General features: G+C 41.8%; 1 protein-coding gene across 1 annotated transcript in view; it reads left to right on the forward strand.

Annotated features, from left to right (window-relative positions):
- The first annotated feature begins 3,192 nt into the window (after positions 1-3,192).
- The window catches only part of LOC110288822 (signal-regulatory protein beta-2-like), a 134,900-nt gene continuing 120,079 nt past the window's right edge, over positions 3,193-18,013 (forward strand). Inside the window, exon 1 of the mRNA XM_085836074.1 lies at positions 3,193-3,655. Coding sequence (XP_085692200.1) covers positions 3,193-3,655 — 463 coding nt within the window. The remainder of the gene's footprint in view (positions 3,656-18,013) is intronic.

Raw genomic sequence — 18,013 nt, forward strand, 5'->3', positions numbered from 1 at the left:
GTGAAAGTGGTGTGTTGAAGTCTCCCACTATTGTTGTATGAGGTGCAATGTGTGCTTTGAGATTTACTAAAGTTTCTTTAATGAATGTGGCTGCCTTTGTATTTGGAGCATAGATATTCAGAATTGATAGTTCCTCTTGGAGGATTTTACCTTTGATGAGTATGAAGTGCCCCTCCCTGTGTTTTTTGATGACTTTGGGTTGGAAGTCAATCTTATCAGGTATTAGAATGGCTACTCCATCTTGTTTCTTCATACCATTTGCTTGGAAAATTGTTTTCCAGCCTTTCATTCTGAGGTAGTGTCTATCTTTTTCTCTGAGATGAGTTTCCTGTAAGCAGCAAAATGTTGGGTCTTGTTTGTGTAGCCAGTTTGTTAGTCTATGTCTCTTTAGTGGGGAGTTGAGTCCATTGATATTAAGAGATATTAAGGAAAAGTAATTGTTGCTTCCTGTTATTTTTGTTGTTAAAGTTGGCATTCTGTTCTTGTGGCTGTCTTCTTTTAGGTTTGTTGAGGGATTACTTTCTTGTTTTTTCTAGGGCTTGGTTCCCGTCCTTGTATTGTTTTTTTTTTCTGTTATTATCCTTTGAAGGGCTGGATTCGTGGAGAGATAATGTGTGAATTTGGTTTTGTTGTGGAATACTTTGGTTTCTCCATCTATGTTAATTGAGAGTTTGGGTGGGTATAGTAGCCTGGGCTGGAATTTGTGTTCTTTAATGTCTGTATATCATCTGTCCAGGATCTTCTGGCTTTCATAGTCTCTGGTGAAAAATCTGGTGTAATTCTGATAGGCTTGCCTTTATATGTTACTTGGCCTTTTTCTCTTACTGCTTTTAGTATTCTATCTTTATTTAGTGCATTTGTTGTTCTGATTATTATGTGTCGGGAGGTATTTCTTTTCTGGTCCAGTCAATTTGGAGTTCTGTAGGCTTCTTGTATGTTCATGGGCATCTCTTTCTTTAGATTTGGGAAGTTTTCTTCTATAATTTTGTTGAAGATGTTTGCTGTTCCTTTGAGTTGAAAATCTTCATTCTTATCCACTCCTATTATCCGTAGGTTTGGTCTTCTCATTGTGTCCTGGATTTTCTGGATGTTTTGAGTTAGGATCTTTTTGCATTTTCCATTTTCCTTGATTGTTGTGCCGATGTTCTCTATGGAATCTTCTGCACCTGAGATTCTCTCTTCCATCTCTTGTATTCTGTTGCTGATGCTCGCATCTCTGGTTCCAGATTTCTTTCCTAGGGTTTCTATCTCCAGTGTTGCCTCATTTTGGGTTTTCTTTATTGTGTCTACTTCCCTTTTTAGGTCTAGTATGGTTTTGTTCATTTCCATCATCTGTTTGGATGTGTTTTCCTGTTTTTCTTTAAGGACTTCTACCTGTTTGATTGTGTTATCCTGTTTTTCTTTAAGGACTTGTAACTCTTTAGCAATGTTCTCCTGTAATTCTTTAAGTGTGTTATTAAAGTCCTTCTTGATGTCCTCTACCATCATCATGATATATGCTTTTAAATCCAGGTCTAGCTTTTCAGGTGTGTTGGGGTACCCTGGACTGGGCGAAGTGGGAGTGCTGGGTTCTTATGATGGTGAGTGGTCTTGGTTTCTGTTTTAAGATTCTTACGTTTACCTTTCGCCATCTGGTAATCTCTGGAGTTCTTATAGTTGTCTCTGTTTAGAGATTGTTCTTCTGGTGATTCTGATTACCGTCTATCAGCAGACCTGGGAGACAGGCTCTCTCCTCTGAGTTTCAGTGGTTAGAGCACTCTCTGCTGACAAGTTCTCCTCTTACAGGGAAGGTGCACAGATATCTGGTGTTTGGACCTCCTCCTGGCTGAAGAAGAAGGCCCAAAACAGGACCTTTCCCAGATGCTGTGTTGCTTTGGCAGGTCACAGAAGCTGTCAGCTTCTGTGGTGCACACTCTCACCTGTGCAGACTAAGTTCCTAAGTTCGGCGGAGTCCCGGAACCAAGATGGCATTCCCTGCTCCTGAGGCAGAGGGTTCCTGTGCAGGGTGGACCACTGTCCTCCGGCTGAGAGGGTGCCGGATGTCTGCGGCCCCAAAAGGGTGTTGCCTCAGCAGCTCTGTGGCTCCTGCCTGTCCCAGAAGCTGTCTGCCTCTGTGGTGCACATTCTCACCTGTGCAGACTAAGTTCCTAAGTCCCATACCCTACTGCCGACCCCCACTCCCCTACCCACCCACTCCCACTTCTTGGCCCTGGTGTTCCCCTGTACTGAGGCATATGAAGTTTGCAAGACCAAGGGGCCTCTTTTACCAATGATGGACGACTAGGCCATCTTCTGCTACATTTGCAGCTAGAGACACAAGCTCTGGGGTTACTGGTTAGTTCATATTGTTGTTCCACCTATAGGGTTGCAGACCCCTTGAGCTCCTTGGGTACTTTCTCTAGCACTTCTATTGGGGGCCCTGTGTTCCATTCAATAGCTGGCTATTGAGCATCCACTTCTGTATTTGCCAGGCACCGGCATAGCCTCAAAAGAGACAGCTATGATCACACCAGTATTTCAGTGTCTCAGAGGAAGACCTCTGACACACCCAGAATCTCAAGTTCACAGGAGCCCACAAGCAAAGGACCACAGCGAAAGCTGGACTCTGAGGAGTCCTGAATCAACTGGGATTATAGGAAGGACAGGCTCCAATCAGATATATTGAGGACAGCAAATACTTGAGATAATAAGATGGCAGGAGGCAAGCATAAGAACAGAAGCAACAGAAACCAAGGTTACTTGGCATCATCAGAACCAAACTCTCCCACCATAACAAGTCCTGGATACACCATCAATCACATCGACTAATATTCTTAAATTCAGCACACTGCTAAGTCTGATCTTAGCGGTTTCTAAATGGCAAGCTCCACCTCCAGAAGGGGAAGATGAAGAAAGCTGTGAGAATGGCGGAGGATGCTCAGGCAGATGTATGCTGCAGCTGTGGCAGACAGATGGGGCGTGGGCGGGAGTGAGAGCAACCTACCCTGAAATGGGGGCAGCTGTACACACACACATACACACACATACACACACACACACACACACACACACACACACACACACACACACACAGACACACTTCCCTGCATCTGCCTGTCCCCAATACTGCCAACTCTTCTCTGTGGCATCAGGAAAGCCAGAATGACATCAGGCCCTAAGGGACAGATGAGTGAGGGAAGAGAAGGACAGACGATGGTCACCCACAGAAATGATGATTCCTTCGCCACCACCAGAGGGGAGAGGTGGGGCTGGCTAAGGATATTGGGAGAGGAACCAGGAAGTCCACCCATCAAAACCCGAGGTAACCCATCATGGTCCACATGCGACACACCGGGCCTATTGGCCACGGAGCAGAACTGCTCCAATGATTGCAGCAGGGCTCACTGGCAGGCGGGGGGCCGAGCCGGCACCCGACACAGGGCAGTGAGGTGCAATTTTTGCGAAACAGTACCCCCTGACCCCTGGCAAGGTCATAAGACTGGGAGCAGGCCCGTGATACCACATGAACAGGAGTTAGCGGGAGATCAGAAGTGTACGGGAGTCTGGCAGCCAGGCCTCCATTACACAGTTGACCGAGGGCTGGGAAAGCCAGTGGCAACAGGAACGGTCCCTGGAAAGTGCCTCAGACCGCTCAAGACACAACCAGGAAAGGGAGGTAAACTGGTGAGACTAAAACTGCTCACACACTCCTGGAGCAGTTCTGCCACGCCAGCTCTAAACCAACTGCCCTCCACCCCCACACCCCACACTGTCCCCAGAGCCGGAGAAGACTGAACACTGGAGACTACAGATGCTGACACCAGCCACTAAAGACCTTAGAGGGGAAATGGCTCCCGATGTGCGATGACACACAAGATTCGGTCAATCACCATTCCCCAAACCGCTGTCCCCGTGAGATCAATCTAGGCCATGAGAGGAGGAGAGGACACCAGTTTTCTGCCAGTTATGAGAACTCTCCCGAGGAATGAGGAGAGGCAAACAAAAACAAAAAGAAAAAAACAAACAGCCCGAGAACTCGCAGGCACCAAGGCAGATACGGGACTTGCCAAAGTTGGGGCACGATCCAGAAGGATGCACAGGGCAGCAGGAACCTGGGAACAGGAGTTGGGTGGGCGTCTACCCTCTTGGATGGGGGGGGGGGGGGCGGGGAATCACACTCACTGTTTTCCCTTGTACCTCTGTGTGTGTGTGTGTTGGATTGTTCCAATTTAATTATATTTATGTTCCTATTTATTTGTCCTTCCTCCCTCCCTCCCTCCCTCCCTCCCTTCTTTCTTTCTTTCTTTCTTTCTTTCTTTCTTTCTTTCTTTCTTTCTTTCTTTCTTTCTTTCTTTCTTTCTTTCTTTCTTTCTTTCTTTCTTTCTTTTTTTCTTTTTTTCTTTTTTTCTTTCTTTCTAGAAGGGACTGATCTCTCTACATAATAAGCCGACTTACCCTTGAACTAACTGACTATGCAGAACCAAACTGTGATCTCTGAGCATTGTTCCAGGACAGCCAGAGCTACATCATCATTACCATCATCATCATCATCATCACCATCTTTTTACATTTATATCTTCCCACCAAAAATGAAGGAAAGAGGAAGCAACCTGGCTAGCAAATAAAATTAAATCATTAAAAACTGAAGTATGAAATTTCCTCAGAAAGCTGAAAATGGCCATCATGGGGAAAGCAGCATGGAAGCAGCTTCTCCACCATCCCACCCCCACCTGACCTGACCTGACCTGACCACCACTTCTGTTTATTTCCAGCTCTTGGGTGCTAGAGTTACTCAATTTATACATTACAGAGTAAGGCATGGCAGGCTGGGGTCTGAAAACATGGTAGGTCGACTGTCAGGATTAGGTAAGAAAAAAGAAAGGGGAAAAGACTGATAAGGGAATCAATAACTTACCAGTAGATTTGGGGATTGGTCATGGAAAAGGAGTTTCCATCCGTGGTAGTTAAAAGTAGAAGACAAAGCCACACTGGGAAGTTTTTTTTTTTTTTCAAATTTTTATTAGATATTTTCTTCATTTACATTACAAATGATATCCCAAAAGTCCCCTATACTCCCCCCCCTCGCCCTGCTGCCCTACACCCCCACTCCCACTTCTTGGCTCTGGCATTGCCCTGTACTGGGGCATATAAAGTTTGCAATACCAAGGGGCTTCTCTTCCCAATGACGGCCAACTAGGCCATCTTCTGCTACATATGCAGCTAGAGACACGAGCTCTGGGGGTACTGGTTAGTTCATATTGATGTTCCACCTATCGGGTTGCAGACCCCTTCAGCTCCTTGGGTACTTTCTCTAGCTCCTCCATTGGAGCCCTGTGTTCTATCCAATAGATGACTATGAGCATCTACTTCTGTATTTGCCAGGCAAAGCCTCACAGGAGACAGCTATATCTGGGTCCTTTCAGCAAAATCTTGGTCATGTACAGTAGTGTCTCAGTTTGGTGGCTGAATATGGGATGGATCCCTAGGCGGGGTAGTCTCTGGATGGTCCATCCTTTCGTCTTACCTCCAAACTGTATCTCTGTAACTCCTTTCATGGGTATTTTGTTCCCTATTCTAAGGAGGAATGAAGTATCCACATGTTGGTCTTCTTCTAGATTTTCATGTGTTTTGCAAATTTTATCTTGGGAATTCTAAGTTTCTGGGCTAATATCCACTTATCAGTGAATGCATATCAAGTGACTTCTTTTGTGATTGGGTAAACTCACTCAGGATGATATATTCCAGATCCATCCATTTGCCCAAGAATTTCATAAATTCATTATTTTTAATACCTGAGTAGTATGTACCACATTTTCTGTCCATTCGTCTGTTGAGGGACATCTGGGTTCTTTCCAGCTTCTGGCTATTATAAATAAGGCTGCTATGAACATAGTGGAGTATGTGTCCTTCTTACCGGTTGGAACATCTTCTGGATATATGCCCAGGAAAGGTATTGCTGGATCCTCTGGTAGTATTATGTCCAATTTTCTGAGGAACCGCCAAATTGATTTCCAGAGTGGTTGTACACGCTTGCAATCCCACCAACAATGGAGGAGTGTTCCTCTTTCTCCACATCCTCGCCAGCATCTGCTGTCACCTGAATTTTTGATCTTAGCCATTCTGACTGGTGTGAGGTGGAATCTCAGGGTTGTTTTGATTTGCATTTCCCTGATGATTAAGGATGTTGAACATTTTTTCAGGTGCTTTTCTGCCATTCGGTATTCCTCAGGTGAGAATTCTTTGTTCAGTTCTGAGCCCTATTTTTTAATGGGGTTATTTGATTTTCTGGAGTCCACCTTCTTGAGTTCTTTATATGTATTGGGTATTAGTCCCCTATCTGATTTAGGATAGGTAAAGATCCTTTCCCAATCTGTTGGTGGCCTTTTTGTCTTATTGACAGTGTCTTTTGCCTTACAGAAGCTTTGAAATTTTATGAGGTCCCATTTGTCAGCACAAGCCTTTGCTGTTCTTTTCAGAAAAATTTTCCCCTGTGCTCATATCTATGAGGCTTTTCTCCACTTTCTCCTCTATAAGTTTCAGTATCTCTGGTTTTATGTTGAGTTCCCTGATCCACTTAGACTTGAGCTTTGTACAAAGAGATAAGAATGGATCAATTTGCATTCTTCTACATGGTAACCTCCAGTTGCCAGCACTATTTGTTGAAAATGCTGTATGTAACCTCCCCCAGCCTGAAGCTGGCTTGTGCAGACCTTGTTGCCACTGAGGTGGGGCTACCTGCCGTGCAGCTTTCTGATTTGGCTAGCTTCTTTTGAGGTGTCAACTGCCCTGCTTTTCTATGAGATCCTGCTGCCTGCTGAGACACCTTTGAGGCAATACATGTTGAGCTGTGTCTTCCTGCTGGCTCTGGGCACCAAGGATAGACTGGCAGGGGTTGCAGGGGGTGGGGGGGAGGATGGGCCTTCCCCCTTTATAAGAACAGTCTCTTAGTAAACTCTCGGGCCTTGATCAGAGAAAATATGTCTTGGCTTCATTCTTTTCTCGCCGTCTAGTTTCTCTTTCAGCCCCAGCCTGCCTTCCAGGAGCACCCAGGTCATGTAGGCCGCGGGTGGTTTACAACTATAGTTGTTTATTTCCACTGGCTGATTTTAGCTTCTTTGTCAAAGATCAAGTGACCATAGGTGTGTGGGTTCATTTCTGGGTCTTCAATTCTATTCCATTGATCTACCTATCTGTCGCTGCCAGTACCATGCAGTTTTTATAACAATTGCTCTATATTACAGCTTGAGGTCAGGCATGGTGATTCCACCAGAGATTCTTTTATTGTTGAAAATAGTTTTTGCTATCCTAGGTTATTTGTTATTCCAGATGAATTTACAAATTGTCCTTTCTAACTTGGTGTAGAATTGAGTTGGAATCTTGATGGGGATTGCATTGATTTGTAGAATGATTTTGGCAAGATAGCCAATTTTACTATATTGATCCTGCCAATCCATGAGCATTGGAGATCTTTCCATCTTTTGAGACCTATTGATTTCTTTCTTCAGAGACTTGAAGTTTTTAACATACAGATCTTTTACTTCCTTAGAGTCACACCAAGGTATTTTATATTATTTGTGACTATTATGAAGGGTGCTGGTTCACTAATTTCTTTCTCAGCCTGTTTATCCTTTGTGTAGAGAAAGGCCAATGATTTGTTTGAGATAATTTTATGTTCAGCTACTTGACAGAAGCTGTTAATCAGGTTTAGGAGTTCTCTGGAATTTTTAGGATCACTTCAATATACTATCATATCATCTGCAAATAGTGATATTTTGACTTCTTCCTTTCCAATTTGTATCCCTTTGACCTCCTTTTGTTGTCTAATTGCTTTGGCTAGGATTTCGAGTACTATATTGAATAGGTAGGGAGAAAGTGGGCAAGCTTATCTAGTCCCTGAGTTTAGTGGGATTGCTTCAAGTTTCTCTCCATTTAGTTTGATGTTGGCTACTGGTTTGCTGTATATTGCTTTTATTATGTTTAGGTATGGGTCTTGAATTTCTGATCTTTTCAAGACTTTTATGATGAATGGGTGTTGGATTTTTTCAGATTCTTTTTCAGCATCTAACGAGCTGATCATATGGTTTTTGTCTTGTTTGTTTATATCGTGGATTATGTTGATGGATTTCCGTATATTAAACCATCCCTGCATCCCTGGAATGAAGCCTACTTGATCATGATGGATGATAATTTTGATGTGTTCTTGGATTCAGTTTGCAAGGATTTTATTGAGTATTCATCAATATTCATAAAGGAAATTGGTCTGAAGTTTTCTATCTTTGTTGGGTCTTTATGTGGTTTAGGTATCAGAGTAATTGCAGTTTCATAGAATGAATTTGGTATAGTACCTTCTGTTTCTATTTTTGTGGAATAGTTTTAGGAGAATTGGAATTAGGTCTTATTTGAAGGTCTGTTAGAACTCTGCACTAAACCCATCTGCTCCTGGGCCTTTTTGGTTGGGAGACTATTGATGACTGCTTCTATTTTTTTAGGGGATATGGGACTGTTTAGGCCATCTGTCTCATCCTGATTTATCTTTGGTACCTAGTATCTATCTAGAAATTTGTCCATTTCATCCAGGTTTTCCAGTTTTGTTCAGTATAGGATCCTAGTACTTTTGTAGTAGGATCTGATGATGGTTTGGATTTCCTTGGGTTCTGTTATTACGTCTCCCTTTTCATTTCTGATTTTGTTAATTAGGATACTGTCTCTGTGCCCTCTAGTGAATCTGGCTAAGGGTTTATCTATCTTGTTGATGTTCTCAGAGTACTAGCTCCTCGTTTGGTTGATTCTTTGAATAGTTCTTTTTGTTTAAACTTGGTTGATTTCAGCCCTGAGTTTGATTATTTCCTGCTGTCTACTCCTCTTGGGTGAATTTGCTTCCTTTTGTTTTAGAGCTTTTAGATGTGCTGTCAAGCTGCTAGTGTATGCTCTCTCTAGTTTCTTTTTTGGAAGCACTCAGAGCTATGAGTTTTTCCCTTAGGACTGCTTTCATTGTGGCCCATAAGTTTGGGTATGCTGTGGCTTCATTTTCATTAAATTATAAATGTCTTTAATTTTTTTTCTGTCTTCCTTGACCAAGGTATCATTGAGTAGAGTGTTGGCTTTCTATTACTTATGCTGTTATTGAAGGTCAGCCTTAGTCCATGGTGACCTGACAGGATATATGGAATAATTTCAATATTTTTGTATCTTTCGAGTACTGTTTTGTGATCAATTATATAGTAAATTTTGGAAAAGGTGCCATGAGGTGCCGAGAAGAAGGTATTTCCTTTTGTTTTAGGATAAAATGTTCTGTGGATATCTGTTAAATCCACTTGTTTCATAACTTCTGTTAGTTCCAATGTGTCTCTGTTTAATTTCTGTTTTGAGGATCTGTCCAATGATGAGAGTGAGTTATTGAAGTCTCCCATTATTATTATGAGAGGTGCAATGTGTGCTTTGAGCTTTACAAAAGTTTCTTTAATGAATGTAGCTGCCATTGCATTTGGAGCATAGATATTCAGAATTGAGAGTTCATCTTGGTAGATTTTACCTTTGATGAGTATGAAGTGCCCTTTCTTGTCTTTTTTGATAACTTTTGGTTGTAAGTTGATTTATTTGATATTAGAATGGCTACTTCAGCTTGTTTCTTTGGACCATTTGGAGAAGGTGCCATGAGGTGCTGACCAGTGGGTCCTGTTTATGTAGCCAGTCTGTTAGGCTATGTCTTTTTATTGGGGAATTGAGTCCATTGATATTAAGAGATATTTTGGAAAAGTAATTTTTGCTTCGTGTTATTTTTGTTGTTAGAGTTGGGATTCTGGTCTTGTGTCTGTCTTCTTTTAGGTTTTTTTGAAGGATTTCATTCTTGCATTTTCTAGGGCATAATTTCTTTCTTTCTTTCTTTCTTTCTTTCTTTCTTTCTTTCTTTCTTTCTTTCTTTTTTTGGTGTTTTCTCTTTATTATTCTTTGAAGGGCTGGATTCATGGAAAGATACTGTGTGAATTTGGATTAGTCATGGAATACTTTGGTTTCTCTATTTATGGTAATTGAGAGTTTTGCAGGGGTATAGTAGCCTGGACTGCCATTTGTGTTCTCTTAGGGTCTGCATAACATCTGTCCAGGATATTTTGCCTTTCATAGTCTCTGGTGAGAAGTCTTGTATAATTCTAATAGGTCTGCCTTTATATGTTACTTGACCTTTTTCTCTTACTGCTTTTAATATTCTATTTTATTTAGTGCAATTGTTGTTCTGATTATTATGTGTGGGGAGGAATTTCTTTTCTGGTCCAATCAATTTGGAGTTCTGTAGGCTTCTTGTAAATTCATCGTCTTCTCTTTCTTTAGGTTAGGGATGTTTTCTTCTATAATTTTCTTGAAGATATTTACTGGTCTTTTAAGTTGAAAGTCTTCATTCTCATCTATACCTATTATCCCTAGGTTTAATCTTCTCATTGTGCCCTGGATTTCCTGGATGTCTTGAGTTAGGGTCTTTTTGCATTTCGTATTTACTTTGATTCTTGTGTCCATGCTTTCTATTGAATCTCCATATCTTTTATTCTGTTGCTGATGCTCGCATTTATGGTTTCTTATTTCTTTCCTAGGGTTTCTATCTCCAGAGTTGTCTCCCTTTGGGTTTTCCTTATTGTTTTTACTTCCATTTTTACATCCTGGATGGTTTGGTTCAATTCTTTCACCTGTTTTGCAGTGTTTTCCTTTAACTCTTTAAGATTTGTGTGTTTTCTCTTTAAGGGCTTCTAGCTGTTTACCTGTGTTCTCCTGTATTTCCTTAAGAACTTCTACCTCCTTAGCAGTGTTCTCTTGTATGTCTTTAAGTGAGTTGTCAATGCCCTTCTAAAATCTGCTACCAGCATCATGAGAAATGATTTTGAATCCGAATCTTGCTTTTCAGGTGTGTTGGGGTACCCAGGACTCACTGTGGTAGGCTCACTGTGTTCTGATGATGCTGAGTGGTCTTGGTTTCTATTAGTGAGATTCTTAAGTTTGCCTTTTGCTATCTGGTAATCTCTGGTGTCAACACTCCTGGGAGTCCAACTCTCTCCTGAATCCCAGTTATTAGAGTACTGTCTGCAGGCAAACTCTCTTCTTGCAGGGAAGGTGCACAGAAGTCTGTAGCTCAGATCCACCTCCTGAGACCCTGGGTCAGAGCCCTCCCTGGAGGCTGACTCTCCTATAGTGGGGAAGGTGTCCAGGGATCTGGGTCTCAGATCTGCCTTTTGGCTGAGGATGTAAGCCCAAAGGGACACTGTCCAAGAAGCTCTGTTGCTTCTGCAGTCCATGTGCTCTCCCGCACAGACTGGTCTCAGTGTTCCCAAGATTCTGAGTGTGCTAGAGCCTGCCATTTTCTCATCCAAGATGGCGCTGGGCTGGCACCTATTGAAATAAACCCTAGCTGCTGGTCGGCAGGTTTCCTTTGTCCCTGTTCCTGCTGGCACAAGACCCTCCGGGATTTTATAGAGTGTTGTGTTCCACTCACCAGTGATCCTAAGATACTGGGTGTGCTAGGGTGCCTGCAGCGTGGAGAGTCCTCTGGAGACCTTGGGACCCTCCACTGAGTTCGCTCCCAAGATCCACATATAAGTTTTAATTGAAGGATGCATTTATGTCTTATTTTCACAGAACTCATCAAGCAATTTACTAAACAGCTCCAGAGAAATTCTGTTTTCATAATAATCTTAGAAAATTATACCTCCATGGGAGCATTTCTTTTTTTTTTTTTTTTTTTAATATTTTTATTACATATTTTCCTCAATTACATTTCCAATGCTATCCCAAAAGTCCCCCATAGCGCCCCCCACTTCCCTACCCACCCATTCCCATTCTTTTGGCCCTGGCATTCCCCTATATTGGGGCATATAAAGTTTGCAAGTCCAATGGGCCTCTCTTTCCATTGATGGCCAACTAGGCCATCTTTCGATACATATGCAGCTAGAGACAAGAGCTCCGGGGTTCTGGTTAGAACATCATGTTGTTCCAACAATAGGGTTGCAGATCCCTTTAGCTCCTTGGGTACTTTCTCTAGCTTCTCCATTGGGAGCCCTGTGATACATCCAATAGCTGACTGTGAGCATCCACTTCTGTGTTTGCTAGGCCCCAGCATCGTCTCACAAGAGACAGGTATATTTGGGTCCTTTCAGCAAAATCTTGCTAGTGTATGCAATGGTGTCAGCGTTTAGAAGTTGATTATGGGATGGATCCCTGGGTACGGCAGTCTCTAAATGGTCCATCCTTTCATCACAGCTACGAACTTTGTCTCTGTAACTCCTTCCCTGGGTGTTTTGTTCCCAATTCTGAGAAGGTGCACAGTGTCCACACTTTGGTCTTCATTCTTCTTGAGTTTCATGCGTTTAGCAAATTGTATCTTAAATCTTAGGTATCCTAAGTTTTGGGCTAATATCCACTTATCAGTGAATACATATTGTGTGAGTTCTTTTGTGATTGTGTTACTTCACTCAAGACATGGGAGCATTTCTAACAAGTGAATTATGATACAGAAATAATGTAACCTTCCTAAGCCAGGCATAACCAAGTATAGTAGGAATATGAATGTCACACCTCTTCTACTTTCCTTTCTCCCACTGTCTCTAGAAACAAGCACTTCTCCTCATGACATACACGAAAGCATGTAGTCATATGTGACAACCCTCAGTGCCTACAGTTTCTGGAAAGCAGGAAAGCTGTCATTTGCAACTTGCATCCTTACAACTCAGCACTACTTCTGCCTCACAGTTGAAAATTTTTGGAAAAATGGTGTCATGAAAGTCTTTCGCAATGTGGTTCAACCTGCTCTGTGTAGTTCCATTTCCCACTGCTCCTCCAAACAGGTTCAGATCTCTGAACTGTTCTGTGGCCCAAACATATGTTACAGTTTTACCCTTCTGATTTTTGATGAACTATTTTGTATTAAACATGTTCTTTATCCAAAGGCTAGAGAGATAGCTCAGTGGTGAAGAACATTTGCTATTATACTCACATCGGGCAGCTCACAATAGTCCATAGCATATATATGTAAACATATGTGTGTATATGTATATATATGCATGTATATATATATATATGTGCATACACATACACGCACACACACACACACAAACACATATGATCCATTTTTATTCTGCCCTCTCTCCAAGTTTCAGATGTCTTCAGAATCTCAGATATTTTAGTTAAATCATCAGTATCTGATGAACGAATGAATGAATGAATAAAAATATGCCGTCAGTTCTCCTATTCATCTATTTTCTGCCTCTATTCCTATATCACGTTAGCCAGTTTTCTCCATCAACACAATTTCAGGTTCTCTTTTTCATGCTAACACTTTATGTTACATCAAAACCTAATACTACTCATTGTAGTTGTGCATGCCTTTAATCCTTAGGAGGGAGAACCAGAATGATCTCTATGAGTTGAAGGTCAACCTTGTCTACACAGCAAGCTGCAGGGCAGCATAGAGACCCTTTCTTAAATAACAAAACAAAATAAACAAAATTGTTGGTCAAAAGAGGCTGGATTCACATTTCTAATTCAACTTTTTCTTATTTTCTCATCCTCTCATCTAAAATAAAGAAATAAGAAAATATAGCATGTATTTAGGAACAAAGAAAAATCTCATGAAACTTCCATGTATGGAGCAGAAAGAAGTGTGAGATGATTTATGAGTTGTCATGTATTCTGTTTCACTCTGTGTCACCTATCAAATTGAATAGTTCATGAGAGAAAGTGTGTGTGTGTGTGTGTGTATGTGTGTGTGTATGTGTGTGTGTGTGAAAGAGAAAGGGACAGAGACAGACAGACAGACAGACAGACAGACACACACACACACACACACACACACAGAGAGAAAGAGAGAGACGCATTATTAAGATAGAGGCTGTATCTTACTTACACCTAAGATATTTGGTTCCCTCTGAAACAGCACAGCAGTTAGTGGAGGCACCTCTATCTTGTTTAAAACCTCAAAATACTCACCAGCTCCAGCAAAAACTATTTTCTGTGGCCAAGCATAAGAAAATGCAGAAGTTCTCTGAGAGAGGACACTGAGAGAAGTTCTCTGAAGATGGACACTGGCCTGTTCTGTGTTGAAGACAAGTTGCTCTTAGAGACCCAAACTGCAAGCCTCCTGGGTTGGAGGCCCCTCTAGTGTACAGGAGGAGGCACAGAAAGTATAGCCGATAATTACTACAGATGAAGCATAGTTAAAAAATCTAGTGAGAAGAGAACAATCTGTGAAGAACTTTAATAAAACATAATTAAAAGTTTGGGGTAGATTTATTTAAAAAAACATGTTGGCACATTAAAAAATAAAGTTTATTTATGTACTTAAACACCTAAGAAAAGGAACAACTAAAATAACACTACTGCTAAAAACTCAAGGAATAACCACAACAAGTGAACTAACAGGACCTACAAGATCAACACAGCATAAACCCAAATTTAGAGGTACTCACAGAAAAGAGATAGGGAAGCAGCTGTCAGGAATATACTTATAAACAAAAATAAGGTTTTCAAGAGACAAAAGGACAAGATGACACAAAAAAGTACATTTTCTTCTTTTCCAAGCTATGAGGAGTTGAGAGATTCCAAGTTGCAGAAGGCCAGACAGGATAAATGAAAAGTTTAGTCACTTTCTGTTGAAAGGTCTGAGCTTCAAGACATGTACCTTGAGGAAGCTGTAAGATGTAATTACATAACGAGCACATACTGCACATACACATGTAAGGCAGATTGCACTACACAAACAGCTCAGGACGTGAGACCCTTCCTACAGCTTTGCCTTCTCATGCTCCAACATGCTTCTAGCCTTGGAAATGGATCTTGTTTTAATCGTGTTCCTGCTTCTGTTTCCACCCACCAATCTCTGTCCAGTTTCTCACTACAGGAAATAAGAACCTGGAACTTCTCCAGGGGAACCTACTGAACCCAGTTAGCACTATTAAAGACATTTGAAAGAAGAATAGTATGATTCAAGGATTCTGTGTCTAATGGAATCTCATAAAATTGCAAAGCTCCTGTAAGGCAAATGACACTGTCAATTGGACAAGACAGCAACCACATTGGGAAAAGATCTTTACCAATTCTATATATGATAGAGGGCTAATATCCAATATATACAAAGAACTCAAGAAGGTAGACTTCAGAGAATCAAATAACCCTATTAAAAAGTGGGGTACAAAGCTAAACAAAGAATTCTCAACTGCAGAATACTGAATGGTCAAGAAGCACCTAAAGAAATGTTCAGCATCCTTAGTCATCAGGGAAATGCAAATCAAAACAACCCTAAGATTCCACCTCACACCAGTCAGAATGTCTAAGATCAACAACTCAGGTGACAGAAGATGCTGGTGAGGATGTGGAGAAAGAGGAACACTCCTCCATTGCTGGTGGGATTGTAAGCTTATACAACCACACTGGAAATCAGTCTGGCGGTTCCTCAGAAAATTGGACATAGTATTACCTGAGGACCCAGCTATATCACTCCTGGGCATATACCCAAAAGATGCTCCAACATATAAGGACACATGCTCCACTATGTTCATAGCAGCCTTATTTATAATAGTCAGAACCTGGAAAGAACCCAGATGTCCCTCAAGAGAGGAATGGATACAGAAAATGTGGTACATTTACACAATGGAGTACTAATTAGCTACTAAAAACAATGACTTTATGAAATTCTTAGGCAAATGGATGGGACTATAAAATATCATCCTGAGTGAGGTCACCCAATCAAAAAAGAACATGCAGGGTATGCACTCATTGATAAGTGGATATTAGCCCCAAATGGAATACCCAAGATACAATTCATAGACCACATGAAGCTCAAGAAGAAGGAAGACCAAAGTAGTGAGGTGAGGAGAAAAGAGAGACTATTAATTTTTCATCAGCTAAACCCCGGAGATGAAGCAAGATAAGGAGTCAAGCAGGCAGGGCTGGATCTGAAGTTTATTTGCCATGGAAAGAAGCTTTAAAGAAGTGAGGTCATAGGGAAAATGCCCCTGACCACACTGGGGAAGAGAGCTAACAAGGATACAACTGAGAAACCAATCTGGTAACTAGTAAACATCTGGAGAGAAATGACAGTGAAAGCAGAATGGCAAAGACCGAGAGGTAAGTGGAGCGCTATCTGGGGTCTTAGTATGTGAGACCATAAAGGGTAAGGGAGAAGGAAGGGGGGCTGAAGGCAGCCCGGGAGCAAAGCCCCGTGTATAAGGCTTGGGCACAGTGGGAAAGGAGCAGGAGAAGGAAGAGACAATCCAGGAGAACAAGGAGTCTTGGAGCCCAAGGAAACATTCCCTGCCTACTGGAAGAGTAGCTCTTAACTGATTAGCCGTCTCTCCATTCCCCCATTTAAATCTATGCCTTATGTCAGACCGCCTTCTTGGTGCAGCCACATTGAATAAATTTCTCTCTGCCTTTGACTTTCTCAGCCCCTTGACTGGCCTACTAAGGACAAGTGACTGAGCTTAGTTATTAAGACTGCCAGAGCTCTAATACCAAGTAAAATCCAGCCTGGAAGCTGTGACTCGATTGCTGTGGCCAGAAGTGTGCTAGACTAAAAGAAAACCGCCCACAAATGTAGACCAGGGCTAAAACCAAAGGATGAGCAAGCCCGAGGGCTTCAGACATGAATCTCTAACTTTTTTTTTTTTTTTTTGATGTTTGGTTTTTATTTTTGTACTAGAATTTTCAATAGTAATAGAACTTACAGGATGATTGCTCTCTTATATTGAAAGGAGATTTATAAGAATGATTGATTTACAGGCTTCATTCAAGCTAGTGTGGCAGTAAACAGAAAGTGCAAGGATCCAGTAATTGCTAGGATAGTGAGGAGGGAGCTGAGGAAATCAACCCAGGTAAACATCCTCAGAAGGCAAGAGAGGGCCAGGCAGAACCCTCAGATAAGGGCTAGAAGTGACTTCATTAGCCTTAGAACTTAAAATAACATGAAAGGATGGGCAGAGGCAGTCATGTCGCCAGCACTGATTTCAGATATCTTTCTTCCTTTGTTTCTCTTTTTGTCATTAGTTTAATGCAGGGCAGACCCCTGCAGCAAGTAGGTAGCCACTAGGTGTCAGCCTAGCTTTATGTTTTGTCTTGACCTCAGGAAGTTCTGAGATCCAGAGTAACTAACTCCCTTTCCTCCCCTTATCTTTTCCCTCCCTGGATGTTTGAATTCCAGTTTTGAATTTTGGAATGGTGGAGAGGAGGCTATGCAGTCAAGGATTTTCTAACTCACCACTAAGGCAAGACCCTCTGAGCCATAAAGAGAAACAAATGAAAAGGAGAAACTGAAGCCAGAGTGAGGGACTGTCCAAGAAGAAGCTGATATGGCAAGGAAGGGGGAGATGCTTCCAGAAAAAAGAATGCACTAGGTGTGTGTGCTATAGAGACAGCACCAGCTCACACAGCCTGAGGCTTTCATAGAGGATGGAGAGGTGGGATGTGAGTAGCTGACCTGGGAGGCCAATGGTCGGGGTGCTTCTATAAGGCACAAGTGCAGTGCCAGTTTCAAAATAATTAAATTCCTTGAAGATGTGGGAAAATTACACAGAATTTTCCAACATGAGTTGAGAGTAACATGGTTCAGTCAAAGCTCCTGTCCTGTGAGGGCTGGAGTCTCACAATCCAGGGCCCCATGTGTGTGGACCTTCAGCATGCTCCTTATAGCTGGCCTTGACCAAGTAGAGCTTGATAAATAACTTCATGAAAAGAAGTATCTGGAATTCCAAAGAGACTGTGAGGTGTTGGTTTTTGTCTTTGGGGTTATAGTGGGTTTGTGCTTCTGTTGCTTTCTGTTTTACTCTATGCTGTCTGTCACCCAGTTTCTCACTATAATGCCTAATTCTAAACTAAAATATCCTGGAAGAGTTACTTTAAGGCTTCTCATTTTTGATTCCCTGTTTCTGTTTATATCTTCCTGTTTTTGTTCCCCTAGATGCCAATGCCTAACTCATTCTCATATTTACTCCCGAGGTAATGCATTTCAAGTTTTTACATCAGCTTCAGTGTAGCTTTCTACAACTGGCTTGTGGGTAAAATG

This window comes from Mus caroli, unplaced genomic scaffold (genome assembly GCF_978045245.1).
Source record: "Mus caroli unplaced genomic scaffold, Mus_caroli_1 scaffold_3, whole genome shotgun sequence".
In the NCBI taxonomy this organism is placed as follows: domain Eukaryota; kingdom Metazoa; phylum Chordata; class Mammalia; order Rodentia; family Muridae; genus Mus; species Mus caroli.